The sequence below is a fragment of the Mya arenaria genome, chromosome 4 (assembly GCF_026914265.1).
Source record: "Mya arenaria isolate MELC-2E11 chromosome 4, ASM2691426v1".
NCBI lineage: Eukaryota > Metazoa > Mollusca > Bivalvia > Myida > Myidae > Mya > Mya arenaria.
Window position 1 is genome coordinate 28559172 of NC_069125.1, and position 18824 is coordinate 28577995.

General features: G+C 36.1%; 1 protein-coding gene across 11 annotated transcripts in view; it reads right to left on the reverse strand.

Moving 5' to 3' along the window:
- Nucleotides 1-18824, reverse strand: part of LOC128230092 (oxysterol-binding protein-related protein 8-like) — a 118632-nt gene that overhangs the window by 22660 nt on the left and 77148 nt on the right. For all 11 annotated transcript variants that reach the window (XM_052942098.1, XM_052942096.1, XM_052942100.1 and 8 more), the window contains 3 exons: nucleotides 9595-9783; nucleotides 6194-6316; nucleotides 1533-1617 (listed from right to left, as the gene is read on the reverse strand). In XM_052942098.1, coding sequence (XP_052798058.1) covers nucleotides 1533-1617; nucleotides 6194-6316; nucleotides 9595-9783 — 397 coding nt within the window. The remainder of the gene's footprint in view (nucleotides 1-1532; nucleotides 1618-6193; nucleotides 6317-9594; nucleotides 9784-18824) is intronic.

Consider the following 18824-nt stretch of genomic DNA (forward strand, 5'->3'; position numbering starts at 1 on the left):
ACAAAAATTAATGAATTTTAAGGGCCGAGGAATTCTTTCTCCTAAGGCAGTAACTCTGTAGTTAATTGAAATAGAATTGCAATTCCTGTCCACTGCACTCCCTCTCATTATGATCTATCACTGTATGAAGTTTTATTAAATTCCATCCAATAGTTTTCAAGTTATTAACTCTGTAATTAGCTGAAATAGAATTGCGGTTCCTGTACACTGCACTCCCTCTCATTATGATCTATCACTGTATGAAGTTTTATTACATTCCATCGAATAGTTTTCAAGTTATGCTCCGGACAAGAAAAAGTAACAAAGGGCACTAACTATGTAATAAGCTGAAATAGAATTGCGGTTCCTGTACACTGCACTCCCTCTCATTATGATCTATCACTGTATGAAGTATTATCAAATCCCATCCAATAGTTTTAAGTTATGCTCTGGACAAGAAAAAAGTAACAAAGGGCAGTAACTCTGTAATAAGCTGAAATAGAGTTATGGTTCTTGTGCACTTCACTTCCTCTCATTGTGCTTTACCATTGTATGAAGTTTTAATAAAATTTCATCTAGAAGTTTGCAAGTTTGTGTCTGGAAAAAAAATGACAGCACAAAACAAATAAAGAGCAATAACTCAGTAATTAGTTTAGGTAGAGTTATTGTTCTTGTACACTGCACTTCCTCTCACTGTGCTTTACCATTGTATGAAGTTACAATGAATTCCATCCAGTACTTTTTAAGTTATAATCCGGACAAAAAAAGTAACAAGGGGCAATAAGTCAGTAATAAGCAAGAATAGAGTTATGGTTATTATATACTGCACTTCCTCTCACTGTGCTTTACCATTGTATGAAGTTCCAATGAATTCCATCCAGTACTTTTCAAGTTATACTCTGGACAAAAAAGTAACAAGGGGCAAGAACTCAGTAATAAGCAAGAATAGAGGTATGGTTATTGTACACTGCACTTCCTCTCATTATGCTCTACCATTGTATGACGTTTGATTACCATTGGATAAAAACTCTTGATTTTATTACATAAAATGAAAACTTTAACGCAAAATTGTTAACGCCCGCCTGCCCAGTTTTCGCCATTCTATAACCCGTAATTTTTCGATGAAAAAATCCGGCTAAAAATAGAGAACAGATGCCTTAGTCACTAGGTCACCAGGACTTATTCAAGTGATGGATATTTTGACCTTTTAACAATACATTGATAACATCATGTAATAATGTCAATCAATCTATCACACAACAACAAATTGCTCAAAGCCGTTATCAACGCTAATGAAAATTGTGGTCTTGAGATATTTGCGCTTTTGGTATCTTAGTTTAAACACTCACAATGATTTGCCACTCTTTATTTGGTCTTTAAAAAAAAGTGCCTTTTACAAAAACATGAGCGAGTCCCTTTAAGTGATTCTTGTGTTATAACAAAGGTGTAAATAGACTTCACTGTCATCACTCAGGACTCAAACAAAAAACTCAGCTTCTGAACAGACAAGCTAATAATCTTCTTTAATTTTTTTTTTTTCTTAGACGTAATACCTGCAGCCTCTGATGGTGCTCGGAAGATGAGGTATGAATAAGGAAGTGGCTGGACTATGGCACCGATTGTCTCCCCTTTCGGACCCTGAAAGATGAAGTAAATAAATGTCATTGAAGACTTGCACCATTTCAACCATAACCTTACATACTGGAGTTCCATGAATTGAAGGTGTCACCCGTCTAGAAGGCACATCAATTTTCTTGTAAAAGTCCCCATGAACTTTCCGAAAGTGTGACATGGATGAAAAAAAAGCGGAGAATATAAGCCATATGTGTCTGCTATGCTATGCAGGCGACACAATTATTCACCTTAAATATAATTTTGTGCTGACTCAGCACACTTCTTAGCCCATAACTTCATCGCCTGCTGCTATCAAAAGACCGATTTTTCGGCTGTTTCTCCATGGGAAATCAAGCAAACCATTGTACAGATTTCTGTCGATGCTTTGTTCATTTTTAATAAAAACTAACTGTTCTGTGGCATATTGCTGACACAGAGACAATACAGCTATTTTGACTAAATATAAACTTAACTGTACTTTTAAGCACCATGTGATACGGCAGTTTACTGGTAAATCAATACAGATTACAGCTTCTTTGCGGTCTCAAGCACTAGAATTACCAGCAATGACTTGTCAAGATCAATTGCAATGTAGAGCCAATGACAGTTCAGTGTAAAAGTACTGAAATATCGGTTAATAAATCTAAACTTCATTCCATAAAAGAATGTTCTTAATGGATCTATCTAAGCATAGGAAAAACTTTAAAAAGTCTTCAAATTGTACAAAATGGGCCACTTGCTTCATTGTCCCTGCCTTTGTAGTTGAAGAAACATTATGGGAGCATCCATTGTCAGTAGAAAATAAACCCATTTGATTAATATGGTCGATTAATAGACTGATAGGCAGAATTTAGAATAGAGCCAAAAAAGACATTGTTTAGTTATGGTAGAATATTTTTCTAAAACAGGTAGGGTATTTAGGCTTTTTTTTTTTACTTGGCTTCATGTAGGAACGTTATTGTCATTGGTTATGGTGTAAATGTAATCAGTAAAACAGTATTTATCAGTACATAGCTTTTAAAACTACATATTAAAACACATACACAAGTATTTTTAGGGTAAGATAACCCGAACCAAACATATTTCTTTTTGAGGCCTAGCCATACTAAGAAATATTTGTCTGATCCTTGTATATATATATGTAAGTCTTGAGTTACTGTTGTATGTGTTTGGTTTGGAGGCCTTATGACACAATCAATCCTGAATCTTGATTGTTCAATTTGTTGCTAGTGGCTTATTATATCTTGGCAAACAATTACTTTGGCTTAAAATAAAATTCAGCAACACAAAATTTTCTGGTTAGTTGACGCCAGTCCTATTAATGTTGTAAATCAGTGCCGAGCATTTTGTAGGCAGACTACTTACAAGAATTTGAACAAGAAAAGCGGCTAAATTATTCCTTTATTGGGATGGGAACGCTGAGGAGCATACAGCGATACTTGTCTGTTCTATTTCAGTCGAACAAGGGACATCACTCCACAAATATTCAAGTAAGAGTTATGAACCTTGCTTAACATGAGTGTTATGTCTCTGGCAACATATATACCAAGTTTCATAAATCTTGAATGTACTGATTTTACCTTACAGTTTTTAACATATTGCCAAGTTTTTGCACTAAATTGAAAGCTATCACATTACCTCGACTTCTCACTTTGAAAAACAGACAAGCAAATATTAATATCTATACATTGACTTCAATCATCCTTTAAAAAATAACAATAAAGGATCGTTAACAAACACACCTATATTAATATCAATACTTAATTAGATCTACTTATACATATATATTTTATATGTCAAGATATAGCCCGGACAAGGCTCAGTTTGGACAGATGCCCTTCTGCTAGGAAATACACAGAACCGTCATTGTGACAGCTATGTCAAGCTCACCACATGCGGCCTCAAGAAAAATCACAGACCAACTAGGGCAACCTGGTATACCAAATTAATGAAGCTGGAAAACTTTAAGTTCTTACAAATCACTTTAAGAGATTGCTTATGATTGTATATAAAGTAGCTTGGCTAAAAGCTTTGACATTTAAATAGGGAACAATTCCATCAAATGGAGTGGGAAACTATTCCTCACAGCGTTTAAATTAAAAGCTTTGGAAGATAAAAAGAGGTAACAAAGCATTTGCTATCTTGTCTTGAGTCATGTGACAGCAACTCAACCAATGATAAATGCATGATTTTTTTACTAATCATGCAATATTGTAATTGGCCATATGGACTGGTCTATAACAGAAATGCACCTTTGTAACCTACCCATATGGACTGATCCATAACAGAAACCCACCTTTGTAGCCCATATGGACTGCTCAATTACAAAAGCTCCTCTTTGTTGCCCAAATGGACTGATTTATAACGAAAACCCACCTTTCTAGCCCATATGGACTGATCCATAACAGAAACCCACCTTTGAAGCCCATATGGACTGATCCATAACAGAAACCCACCTTTGTAGCCCAAATGGACTGATCCATAACAGAAACCAACCTTTGTAGCCCATATGGACTGATCCATGACACAAACTCACGTTTGTTGCGACTGCTCCATAACAAAAACTCTCCTTTGTAGCCCATATGGACTTATTCATATCAGAAACTGACCTATGTAGCCCATATGGACTGATCCATAACAGAAACCCGTCTTTGTAGCCCATATGGACTGATCCATAACAGAAACTCACCTTTGTAGCCCATATGGGCTGATCCATAACAGAAACCCACCTTTGTTGCGACTGCTCCATAACAAAAACTCTCCTTTATAGCCCATATGGACTGACCAATAACAAAAACTCTCCTTTGTAGCCCATATGGACTGACAAATAACAAAAACTCTCCTTTGTAGCCCATATGGACTTACCAATAACAAAAACTCACCTTTGTAGCCCATATGGACTGACCAATAACAAAAACTCACCTTTGTAGCCCATATGGACTGACCAATAACAAAAAACTCTCCTTTGTAGCCCATATGGACTGACCAATAACAAAAACTCTCCTTTGTAGCCCATTTGGACTTACCAATAACAAAAACTCACCTTTGTAGCCCATATGGACTGACCAATAACAAAAACTCACCTTTGTAGCCCATATGGACTGACCAATAACAAAAACTCACCTTTGTAGCCCATATGGACTGACCAATAACAAAAACTCTCCTTTGTAGCCCATATGGACTGACCAATAACAAAAACTCACCTTTGTAGCCCATATGGACTGACCAATAACAACTAGAGGCACATCAGTGCCTGTGCTCCACTGGCCAAAAGGTTCAAGCAAAGACCACCTAACGAACATTTTCGTCAAGTTTCATAGAAATACAATCATCAATTTTTGAGGAGAAGTTATTTAAATTTTTTTTTTACTTTAATAGCTCTGGCTGCCATGTTGTGCAGTGGACCGAAATGATTTGGGCAATTTGAGTAAAGGAGCACCAAACAAACATTTCTGTCAAGTTTTATCGAAAAAAGGTCATCGGTTTCGACGACAAGTCATATAAAGTTTTTTTTATTTTTTAGCTCTGGCAGCCATGGTGTGCAGTGGACTGGAACCATTTAACAAATTTTGGTTAATGACCACCCAAGGAACATTTCTGTCAAGTTTCATCAAAATCTGATCATCGGTTTCTGAGGAGAAGTGGTGTAAAGGTTTTTCCTATTTTTAGCTCTGGCTGCCATGTTGTGCAGCAGACCAGAACTGTTTGGGCTATTTTGGTTAAGGACTACCCAAGTAACATTTCTGTCAAGTTTCATTGCAATACGATCATCGGTTTCTGAGGAGAAGTCGTTTAAAGGTTTTTCTATTTTTACCTCTGGGGGCCATCTTGTGCAGTGGACCGAAACCATTGAAGCAAATTTGATAAAGGACCATCCAAGGAACATTTCTATTAAGTTTCATCAAAATCTGATCATCGGTTTCTGAGAAGATGTTCTTTAAAGGTTTTTCTATTTTTTTGCCCTGGCAGCCATGTTGTGCAGCGGACCGGAACCATTTGAGCAATTTTGGTTAAGGACCACCCAAGGAACAATTCTGTCAAGTTTCATCAAAATCTGCCTATCCGTTTCAGAGGAGATGTCGTTTAAAGATTTTGCTATTTTTAGCTGTGGCGGCCATATTGTGCAATGGACCAGAACCATTTGAGCAATTTTAATAAAGGACCACCCAAGGAACATTACTGTCAAGTTTCATCAAAATCTGCCGAACCGTTTCAGAGGAGATGTCGTTTAAAGATTTTGCTATTTTTAGCTCTGGCGGCCATATTGTGCAATGGACCGGAACCATTTGAGCAATTTTGGTAAAGGACCACCAAAGGAACATTCCTGTGAAGTTTTGTCAAAATCCGCTTATCAGTTTCAGAGGAGATGTCGTTTAAAGTAAAAGTTTACGCACGCACACACGCACACACGCACGCACTCACGACGGACAATCTGTGACGACATAAGCTCCATGGCCTTCAGCCAGTGGAGCTAAAAACTCACCTTGTAGCCCATTTGGACTTACCAATAACAAAAACTCCTTTGTAGCCCATTAGGACTGACCCAATAACAAAAACTCTCCTTTATAGCTCATATGGACTGAATCATAACAAAACCCACCTTTGTAGCCCAAATGGACTGATCCAGGGGATGGAATATTTTAAAACAGAAGCCATCTTTCTTCGAGGGTCTCTCAATCAGTCGACAAGTGTTCAGCAAAACTGTTCCAACCCAGTGGTTACTCTGAAAACAGGAATGGAAATTATAGATAATTATGGGAACCACAAATACAAGAAATAATCGGCAATATTAGCAGTACAAATGTTCGTCAATTATAGCAAGGCAGCAAATACTCCTCAAATTCTAGCAAGGCCCAACAAAGGATGAAAGTAAATAGATTCTGAGTGACAATTCATGATGAAGCAAAGAGAAGTTTTTGCCTTCGAATCGCGAAATGCTTGACATTTTTTTTTTCTTTTGCATGCATTTATGATTATATTAATAATACCGTTTCCAGCTCAGAAACCAAGGTTACATTACATGAGAGACAGCCCCAATTAAAAGTACAGGTTTAAGTTCCTGTTTTACATATTATACAACTTTATTCAATGATAAAAAGGGCGACCACTGGAAAAGTTTGATAAATTGTGAACACAACCTACACGAGCACCAATTGTCACAAAAAAGCCAATCCTACATTTAGGATACCAAGTTTGGTGATAAGTGGTTGCCTGTTAAGCCAAATTTAGAGAAGGGACACTGTTAATACAGATGCAAATTCAAGGGTCATAACTCTGGAGTGACTGAAGCAACATGCATCATAGAAAATAAATATTATTATAGACATTATGCCCATACACATTCTGGCCAAATTTGGTGATGATTGGACAAAGGCTTCTAAATTTGTTGAGCCAACAACATACTGGAAGATGACTGTCGATCCAAAGCCCACCCGCCTGCCTAACGCCAGTTTGCATGGGTAAAACTAAAATATGTCCAATTCCATAATCAGGCGTATAATAAACAGCGCCATAGTTTATCATGAAAACTAAAATAATTGGCTCTGAAGCGTTGATATTTTATGAAAAGACAGTTGCTGAAAATGCCATCAAATTTACTCTCAAAAACACATGTATATTTATTGCATAACTTTTTTTTCGAAATAAAATATCAGGAAGAATGATTGCCGTAATCGGGTTTCATCAGCTAAAGTGACGCAGTTGCATGTATTTTATAATTAGCCTAAAAAAAACCTGAAATTGGAGAGAAAATTTGATGCTCTCATGCAATCCTTTGTTTGTTTATTTTCTTACTTTTTTTTTATAAAATGGATCACAATTCTGTCCATAGATTAAATTTCATGAGGTATTTTTTCGCATTTTTTTCCTTTCCAAAAAGTTTAATATTTGTGATGCCACAATTAAATTATTAAAATATATTGGGATGATAAAATTTTGCCAAGTTTAAAATTTAATTGCATCCTGATTGTTTCAATAAAAACTGCAAATATTAAACCTGTGCGAAAGTAAACCAGCCTACTCGAGCTTGGGTTTCGAGGAAAATCTATTTAATAATGAAAATAAGTTTCGATGGAATGTAATTAATTGTTATAAAAAATTCTTTAGTCCAATGACATTTTCTTAAATGATCCCTTCTTTAAGTTGACAATTTAGATTGTAATAACTCTAGCTTCAGCAACATTTTTTTTTTCTTCGTATCTTCACAAAATGCAGCTCCTGTGAAAGCTTCAGACTTTAAATTAGTCTTTATACGTTTATTTATTTGCTATGATACCATCAATCATTGATATCGGATGTTTTCCGACCTCTGTAACATGAAAATCAAATTATATAGCATCCGAAGATTGTGTAAATCAAGGATAACAGACAAAAGGTTTCAAGAGACATTAAAGAAAGAAGGAGATAGATATTTTTTTCTTTCACCCCTGGAAATGAAATATGCTTTGGATCTTTGAAATAGATAACAAATTGATCAATTTATAGTGCATACACAGCTGTCTTTCTACATTTTGGGAATGGGGACCTTGAGAAAAGGGAATTTAGTGTTATTTTTACTTAAATAAGGAGAGTTTTGCAAGTTGACAGACCCATGATTATTTTTTTTTATACAAACTGATGTAATAATATACATGTATCAAAACACATTCCAAAGTAATAAATTATTTTTTTAATTGACATTTGACCTCCAATAATATTTGCAAACCTTAAATTTATTGAGATTACGGAGGGGGATTTTAACTAAATTTGGGCGAAAAAGTATATTCCTTGGCTTGGGAAATTGGGTCTCGTATTGGCCCTGAGATTTGACAAAATTGAGCCTTAGCATGCATTGAACTTTTCCAGACATCCCACATTGCCAGTTGACTTAAAACATCTCTTAGACATGAACATTACAGTGCATGACTTATTCATCAATTCTATATACCTTGTAGTCATTGAACAAAGCCATCTTAAATGTCCAATTTGAGAACAACCTTGAAACCAGCTACAGCCTCCAGCCCTACCCAGTCCACCCTCCCTGGTTGGACTAATTGAGCCCACAACCATTGGAATAACTACAGCCTTAATTATCACACCCCACCCCACCCTCCCGTATTGAACTAATTGATTTCACAACCATTGGAATAACTACAGCCTTCGCCCACCTCTACCCCACCATCCGTGATTGGACTAATTGATTCCACAACCATTGAAATAACTACAGCCTTGAGCCCCAGGCCCCACTCCCACTCCCTGATTGGACTAATGAGCCCACCTCTTTATTGAGATGCATTTTCTTTGCAAGTTATGTACCTTCCTATACATGTTTGTATTGTCTCCTGCAACAAGTGTACCAAGTTTCATTTAGGTATTGAATTAATTCCAAAGGTCAACTTTAATGCACTATGACGAAGCCTCAGATGCTTTACTCCAAGGCCGGTGTTCCTTTTCGCCTATATGTAAAAGAGGCCAGCGCTCTTAGAATTGTGATCATGGCGACAAAATGCCTAAAATTGTGAATTGACCATGATAGTCTATTTCAAATAAAGAAACATATAGCAAAACCCCCTTCAAATTCTTTGGTTTGAAGAATTTCAAGTACTGTATGTCAAGAGAATCAAAAACTGTCTGTACTAGTTGACTTGTAAAGAATTGGAAAACATTAAACAAAAGTAAAGCTGTGACTTTGGAGTCCAATTTTGTGAAAAAAAGTTTACTTTTTGGAATTATAAATTTGGCTATAACAATACAACTTCTTACTCTGAAAAACAGACAAACGAATAAAGAAACAAACCCACAAAACGCTACAGCAAATTATCGTACAGTCAAACTCCGTTGGCTCAAACGCCAGGGACCAGCAAAATACCTCAAGCTTCAGGGAATTCGAGCCAAGAGGGAATGCTTACCTACAGTATAAAGAAATCGGTCCTCTAAATCCAGTTGTACCAACAAGGAAATCGAGCCAAGCAAGTTTGAGCTGAAGGGGTTCGACTGTAAACTTATTTTCTTTAACTCAATTACCTTCTGTTTCTCGCTCTTATACAGAATGAGGAGTCCCGGTTTCAGCACGCACCACAGTTTCGTCCATGACTTTAATGTCCCCCGCACCTTAAGCCAGTCAGCTAGTACAATCACCGACGGGTCGTTGAGGGTACTCAACAGTTCCCGGGCTGCATGCTTCTTCTGGCTTCTGTAGTTACGTTTCTGCTCCTGAAGATGAGAGTAAAAAATCATAAACATGATATTAGGCAATTAACGTTACATTAAATAGAAAGTGTAATGAAATAATTTTAAGCTCGGTACATTATAATATAATATATATATATATATATATATATATATATAAATTCCACAAGCTTTTTTCACATTCTTCAATGATATCAAAAATATTTTAAGCTTGCTACATTATAATATTTATATATCCACAAGCTTTTTCGCAAACTTAAATGGAAAATAAGATTGCAGGAAGTTTGTGAAATAATACCTATCCGCAACCTTAATTTTCACACGCGCAACCATAAAACTTATGAAATGCAATCATGTTAAGATTGCAGAGTGCTTGCGCAAACTTGTGACAAGCATGGGGCAAACTAGTATTTTGGTTTCGGACAGTTACCGCACAGACCTTAATCACCATGAATTGATGGAAATGATGGCCCTGTCTGCATGAAATTGATGGCAATAATCATGGCTGTAAAAACATTGACATAAATGTTTCTCAAGTATAAACTATTCTCTTCAAATGAAAATTAATAGTGAAGACAATAACTGTGGTTGAAAAAGTATTACACTTTTCAGGACAAAATATAGAATATGGAAATTTCACCAATCCCTCAGTGTCATGTGTAAGTACATTTTGAGTATTTTCACTGTAATAAAACACAGAATAAATATGTCATGATAAATGTAGTTCAAATACTTGCGGTTTATATACCGTAAATGTCCTATAAGATGCATTGAGAACCCTCAGCTCTTATTAAGAACTATTTTTCCCCATTCAAATAACTTTTTTTTAAATCCGCTATATTCAATGAGCAAACATATACAGAAACTAAATACACTTGTTACAATAACCAATCACCTAGATGGTAGACAGAGTCGAAAGCCCTTCAACTGACCAATCAGCCATCAATATCCACTACAACATAGCTGTCTACACCCCTTGGTGTCAAAATAAATTAAATGGTTCACTCAACATGATGTGGCTTCAATATACATATCAATTCCCAGCTTTTGGCAATAATAAATGTTATAAACTTAGGTGGTGTGTAACCCTAAACTTAGGTGGTGTGTAACCCTAGTACAACAGGGTATGAGTTTATACATGTATGCATCATGTCAGCAGCCTGAGCAGGTAAGCTTTAAAAAATTGGCACCTAAGTAATGCTTTTCATTGAAACAAATTGCATGTTTTTCCCTAAGCATAGTTCAAGTTGCAGAATCGGAAAATAGACTCATGGACAGACCCCCCTGCGCGTCTTATAGGACATTTACGGTAATAATGGGACCTTAAAAACATAATCTAGCTGTCACCTTTATTTATGGGTGTCGATTTAAGTTAGTGATTTTGCATAGAGAAAAATATATACAAGCATGTTATAAATACGATCAGTCATCAGATGTTATACCATTTAAAGTTTGCTTTATAGACATACATCAATATGGTACAAGTGTTGCAAAAAAGTACTAGGCAGATGAGAATGTGATAAATATGACTTAATTAAGCTGTAAAATTTACTGAAACACTTTTAAAAGTACCAGGGCTCCATTTCAAAAAGAAATCTTAGTCGTAAACCTTACACCGTGCTTAAGAGTGCTCTGAGGTTTAACCGTAAAGTTACCGGCAGAATTTATGCGATAAAATGTCCTTCCAATATTTTAAATGAACTACGGCTTATGCCAGGAGTTACTGCCAAGAAAATTATGATTTTAAGCCTTACAATCTTTATTGATACAGGGCCCACCTGGAATGTATTATGACTACTTTACCTATTACTGTCATCAAAGTTTAAAAAAATCCCGAAAAAAACAAAATTCTACCCATGCAATAAGCTTGAAAGCTGCACTCTCACAGATTTACCTTTTTGACAACTTTTTTTTTTTGTCTTGGAATGAATCTATTTTTGGGTAAATGTCTGGAAACCAGTGATATATAACTTCTGAAAAAAGATCAGATTGCAGTTTTTAATATTTATGTTCGAAAATTGATATTTTATTGCTAAAAGTATTACTAACTTTTTAAGAAAAATAAAACTTTCGGCAGTTTTCCAAATAAATGAGATCTGTTTTATTGTGAGTTGACAGAATTGAAGGCATTGATACCGAAATCAGCTGATTCTGAGACAAAACTGAAAAAAAGAGTCAAAACTTTCAATTTGTGAGAGTGCAGCTTGATTATATCAATCTTTAACACTACCTAGATTTTTTATACGCCCAGAAGTTATTCGGACTTGTGCCAGTCTCTATCACTGCAACCCACAGGGGCAGGTTGCGTTGTTTTGACATACCACGCCCCTGTCCGTTTTTTTTTTTTTTTTTTTTTTTATTTAATAATCTTTGTAAAGGGTGACTCACGACTTGACCTGAATTTCCATATATTTGCCGACATGACCCTGTTTAAGAAGCCATAACTTTATCAAATCTTAACCAAACTCTACATTTTTGGACTTTCCTTGTAGAGTTAGTGTCAATCTTTAAGAAAATGTACAGTTATAACGAAAACAAATGCAATTTCAAACCCGAATTTCCTAAAACATGTTTCTCGACGAAACAACTACCCGCTAATGTTACCGAAATTTTCACTCTGTTGGACGACATTTGACTTCCATTTCACCTGTATCGTGATATATTGTTTCTCTTTGGCACACATGTTGAATTGATAATGCAATAGCGGGATAATGCATTTTAGTCTGGAAAATTTCGGTGAAATTAGCGGGTAGTTGGTTCGTGGAGTAACATGTTTTAGGAAATTCGGGTTTGAAATTGCATTTGTTTTCGTTAAAACTGTACATTTTCTTAAAGATTGACACTAACTCTACAAGGAAAGTCCAAAAATGTAGAGTTTGGTTAAGATTTGATAAAGTTATGGCTTCATAAACAGGGTCATGTCGGCAAATATATAGAAATTCAGGGCCAAGTCGTCACCCTTTACAAAGATAATAAAATAAAAATTAAAAAAATAATTTTTTTTTGGCAATTATCACAAGTTATAGTTACCACATCATATTCTTACTAAAAATTGATAAAAAAAAATGATAAAAAAAAACAACGGACAGGGGCGTGGTGTGTCAAAACAACGCAACCTGCCCCTGTGGTATACATGAAATGAAATATAACATAATTAATAGATACACTTCAACTTCATAACAATTCCTGACAGCCAATTTTTCCTTTCAATATTATACCATAAAGCAAATTTATTTATAAACAGCTGAGACAATAATTAAAATTAGTCAATACTTTAAAAAAAATCATAACATAATTTATTAATTTTTACCTTTGAAGACGATTTAAACCAATGACGAATAAAATTATCATGGTTAGTACTTTTTCCGTAAGGCATTCTGAGAAAATTCCTCTGAAAAATCACAGTCACTTTCTTCTAGTGATCATCACAGTACGACCACAAACAGTTTACCATACACAGAGGGTATAATACACACTTCTAGCTAGGCAAATAATGACTGTTAAATATCACACGGTGTTCCACTCTTTAAAAGCAAAGATCCTTGTTGACACACAGAATGAGAACTGTCTCATGGATTAGATATATGACATGGAGCTATTTCACCCATTATTGATACAAATATTTGAGGCCCTCATAGTTGATATTAATATAGCTCCTTGTTGTTTTAAGAAATGAGGACAGTCTTATTGATAAGCTGTATTTCACCCATTATTGATACAAATATTTGAGGCCCTTATAGTCGATATTTATATAGCTCCTTGTTGATTCAAGAAATAAGGACAGTATTATTGATAAGCCGTATTTCATGCATGACCGATTAAACAATTTGAGGCCATCATAGTGGCTATTTATTTAGATCCCTGTTACAAGAAATGAGGACAGTCTTATTGATTGGCCGTATTTTATGCATGACTGATAAAACATTTTGAGGCCCTCATAGACAATATTTATGTAGCTTCTTTTGTTCTAAGAAATGAGGACAGTCTTATTGATAAGCTGTATTTCACCCATTATTGATACAAATATTTGAGGCCCTCATAGTCAATATTTATATAGCTCCTTGTTGTTTTAAGAAATGAGGACAGTCTTATTGATAAGCTGTACTTTCATGCATGACTGATTAAATAATTTGAGGCCGTCATAGTTGATTTATAAAGCTCCTTGTTGTTTCAAATGATAAATGAGGACAGTTTCATGGATTTGATGTCATTCATGCATGACTGATTAAACAATTTGAGGCCCTCAGAGTTTATTAATACAAATATCTATTTATTAATCAATGGTCACAGCTTATTGCCAATAACTTTCAAATAAGTTAATCTACATTTAAATAAACCAGGGCCTCACTAAGTGTCCTGCAATTATAATTACATGATTACACTTATTCATTAGATATAGAAGGCAACACAACCCAGTGGCAGATCCCATAATTCTTAATGGGGGGCTGGGGGGGCAGAGCTTCTATCAAAAATACTTTTTATACATGTTATTCAAGTGAACACTATTATGAAAAAAATCCCCTATATATATCTATATCAGCGTTTTGATTGTTGAGGTATCAAAATTTACTTAATTTGCCAGCCAACTGGGTGGGCACGGGGCACGGGCCCTTGTGCCCCCTGCTAGGTCCACCACTCCAACCTCAGGGAGTTTAGCCTTTAACCACTAAATACACTTTGCAAGTTGCTATTACATGTCCATATTGCACTTAATTGACTTATACGTCCATCCATAAACTAGCTGTCAAACTCGATATTGATAAATAAGTCTTTACAGATTGATTTGCAGTTTAAGGAAACTTATTATCAATCACCAATAAATGGGAATCAATACATTCCAACAACCTAGAATTCCAGAAAAGATTCCTTGTTTCCTATGATCTGCGGTGCTAAAGCTGAGACAGCCAACTTTATATGGAAATGCATAATTTACAAGATAAACCTTGCACAGTGACAATACAAATATCGGATGAAACGGGCTCATCAATAAATCCTTCAGCAATGTACTGTAGCTTGAATACTGTTAACCAAACACTTACATGTATTAGAATGCTCAATTTGAGTGAGGCGATCAATTAGGATGATGATCATGTATACTTGGTTAAAGTGACACAAAAAATTAGGACATGCGGATATAGGCAATGTCAGCCAAATTCATTTAGTACAGGTTAACGCAATTTCTGCTATGTGCATCTAATGCACGGCCACGGCCCCCCCAGGGGATGGCCAGGGAATTGGGCTGTGTTTTTACCTTCCAGGTGGCCCTGCAGTGCCGGTTGAATGCGGTGGTTTTGTCTTCCTACTAAAGATAGCGGGGAATGGGCATTACCTAGGGTCCCTGGGGTGTGGGAGCATTCGGCGGGGATTTAACCAACAGTTTGTCCCCACAGGCCAAGGATCTTACCCGGGCTTGTCTAGACCGAAAGTCAATTAGTCCCCGCATTTCCCCGGACCTGGCGGGGGGGGGGGGGGGGGGCGTGGTTACAACTGACTTGTGCATAAAAATGTGGTTACAACTGACTTGTGCATAAAAATGACAGGGTTGCCAGCACTTTGGTGAAATAAAATTCCCTGACTTTTCCCTGACTTTTCCCTGACCAATTCATGTTTTTCACTGACCAAAATCGTCAAACACATAAACGGCCTCCTGACCTCCCCTATAGCCGTCCAATCCTCCCATTATATTTTTGCATGTAAACTTGTATTTATTTTCCAAAATATAAAACATTTACATTGTACATCAAAGTAATGATTCAAACATAGTGTTCTACTATTCTTAACTATTTCTATTCAAACACAGTGTGACTGTTGGTCAGTGAAACATGTGAAACATTAGCATGAAAACAAGAACATAGGGCTCATTTTGGCATATCATGAAATAATCACTATAAAATTAAAGACTTTGAATGAGTATGGTAAGTAAGTGTGAAAGTGTGTGAAAAACATAGCATTGCATAATTTAACCAGTTTCCATCATGTTTGCAAGACAAATCCTCTTGTACAATTTCTTAGTGTCAAAGCAAAAAGCAAAGCAGGTTATATGCCAATATGGTAGTTTGGTATACATGTATACTGACTAGATTTTGTTAGTAATTAAAAGCCCTTCTAGTGATCATGCACAGAAATAGCTAGACCAATACAGAATACAATGAGAGGCATGACTGTAACATTACATTTGTTTCAGTTTCTTCTCTAGATGTTCAGCTGTCTTAATTTCACACTCCATCTCCTTTCTCTTTCCATGGGACTTTTCCCGCAGGGCATTAGATTTGACCAGTAACTGCAGATTGTTTTTGGTTTCAGCTTGTTTGGCCAGTTCATCAGCTTCAACAACCAATTTATCTGCCATCTTCCTCAGACTTGCCGTTTTCTTCTTTGCATCATCCAGTTGCCTTTGAGTTTCTTCCCTTTCTTTGTCTTTCTGCTTCTTTTCATCCTCTACCTTTGTTTCCTGTGCATGAGTCCTGTACCTATGGTAAGCATGCCTACAGCTCTGAAGTAACTCCTTGCTGACACACTCGGAGAGTGGCTTGTCCTGGGATTTGAGGCCATCATAAGCCTGTCTGTACGTAATAAGGGTATGCTTATTCATGTTCCCTTTCAATAGCTCCTTATTGTCAGAGAACCCCCTCTCAACAGATGACTGGCCATGGGACAGAATAAGCATGTCTTTCACCACTGTGAAAAGTTCTTGGTATTCAGCCTTCCCACCAATATCCTTGTAGAATAGTATTATAATCACTAAGTTAACATATAATGCTTCTTAATATCACAGTTTACTGTTATTTGAATTTAATGCTTAACTGTGAGAGTGATAAAGTCAAATATTAAATGCCTAAAGACTGCCATAGCCAAGAAAGACCTTCAATGCGTATATTTTTCGACCTTTGAAATAATTTTTCCCTGACTTTTCCCTGACTTTTCAGGATTTTCATTTTTCACTGACCAAATTTCAAAATTCCCTGACAATCCCTGACCTTGAAAATATACCCAATTTCCCTGACTTTTCAAGTCCGCTGGCAACCCTGAATGATATAGAAGCCAAAACAATTTCAGTGGGAGTTGCCTTTAAGCAATGTCTGCTCATGTTGAACATTTCAATCAATTCTTAGTTTTAGCTTATTCTCGAATACAGGCTAAACATACATCACTTTGTTTACACAAAAATCAATTTACAGCTTAAAGAGACTCCCTCGCTTTTTTATGAGAAGATAAAGTGTGGTAAATCATTAGGAGTGTTAAAGCTAAGAAAATGACGCCTGGAAACCTTCAGCAAATGTTGACATATGCTCAAATATTATCTCTGAAGTCCATGATTTTAAATACCATTTGAAACACTTTTCAACAAAAGATTTAAAGATTAAATTCTCTCTCAGCATATGTAAAAGTCCTTGTGGGTCGAACGGTTTTGTTGTCTGATTTCGAATTTTTCTTTACTGTACTGGGCGTTCGCTCCCTACCAAATCCAGGTTTTTTTCTCTTTACTTACATGTGCACGTTTTGGTTTCCCCAAGTTAGCCAAAATGTTTATTGTTTGGTCAATAATTATCCAATGATTTATGTTGACCAATCAAATTGACTGTATGAGCAAATTAGCCAAAAGATAACTCAGCCAGGGGCCAATAGTTTAAAAGTGGATATTAACTTATCTGCAGGTTATCTTTTGGTAAGTTTGCACATGCAAGCAATTTGATTGGTCAACAAGTCATTATTGGATAAATATTGACCAATCAATAAACATATTGACTAACTTTAACCAAACCAAATAATTATCCACTTTTATAACATGGGCTGCTAATGACTAAACAATATGTCAAGTAAATGTTACCAAAAATGCATCATAAACAAGAGGCCCAAAAGGGCCTATGCTCTACTGGCATGGCTTTTGTGGTCATATCAATCCAGAGCATGTATGTATGGGTAAAAGGCAACAGACATATAGTTTATGTTTTGTGTTTGGGTTACCTGAAAATGTAGCACGTTCAACATCTGAGCCCAGAAAGTATTGTAAGCAGATTAGTTGCATGAACTATTTTAATATGTGCCAAGTAAAAGTCATCTGACAAAAAAAATGCTTTCAAAACTGTACTTATAGTAAAATTTTCTGTAGTTTTAAAAGTTAAAAAAAGTTGGTCAAAAGGTCAAAGTCAAGGGCATCCTAGGACAACATTGATCAATTTGAACAAACATTCACAATCAATTGTGCTGAGATGGATGCAGGAACACACAAAAAGATTTTCAAACCTTTCCAGATTTATGTTTACCAAACCTGTGAACCCTGGGTGTGGCCAGTAATGACACCAGGTGCATAACTTAAACATTCACAACCAATTTTGTTAAGATGAATGCGCAAACTACAGAACTTAAAGCTAAAAAATGGCCTTTGGGCTTTCAACAAGAACAAGGCAGAGTAATTCACAAAATCAACTGCAGAAGCAAAAAGCAAATTGTCTCTCAAAATCCTAGACTTGCAAATTGTCTCCCTTAACTCTAGACTTGAATTAACTTATACATGTAAACTTGGCTAAAAATAGAATTCGCTCATGCAGACCTGGCTAAAAATAGAAAGCATTTCTTTAAAACTTTCATGGCCCATAATCTAGGCATTTATGGGCGGATCTGGCTGGTTTTCGAAAGGAACCGCACTCTTATGGATATCTAGATACTGTACAAGTTTCATCGAGATATAATCAAAACTGAAGACTGTATCGTGTTCACAACCAATTGTTTACACAATAGCATTTTTTATACTATCAAGGGCCATAATCTAGGCATGCATGGGCGGATCTGGCTGGTTTTCGAAAGGAACCGCACTCTAATGGATATCTAGATACTGTACAAGTTTCATCGAAATACAATCAAAACTGAAGACTGTATCGTGTTCACAAGCAATTGTTTACAGACGCACGGACGCACGGATGCACATACTACGTACACATTACCATCGCATAAGCTCTTCTGGCCTTTGGCCAGTAGAGCTAAAAATAGGAATGGCAGTTCGAATCAGGGCTTCTAAAATCTGACAACTTGCCGGTTTCGATAGATTTTGATAGCGCATAAAAGTT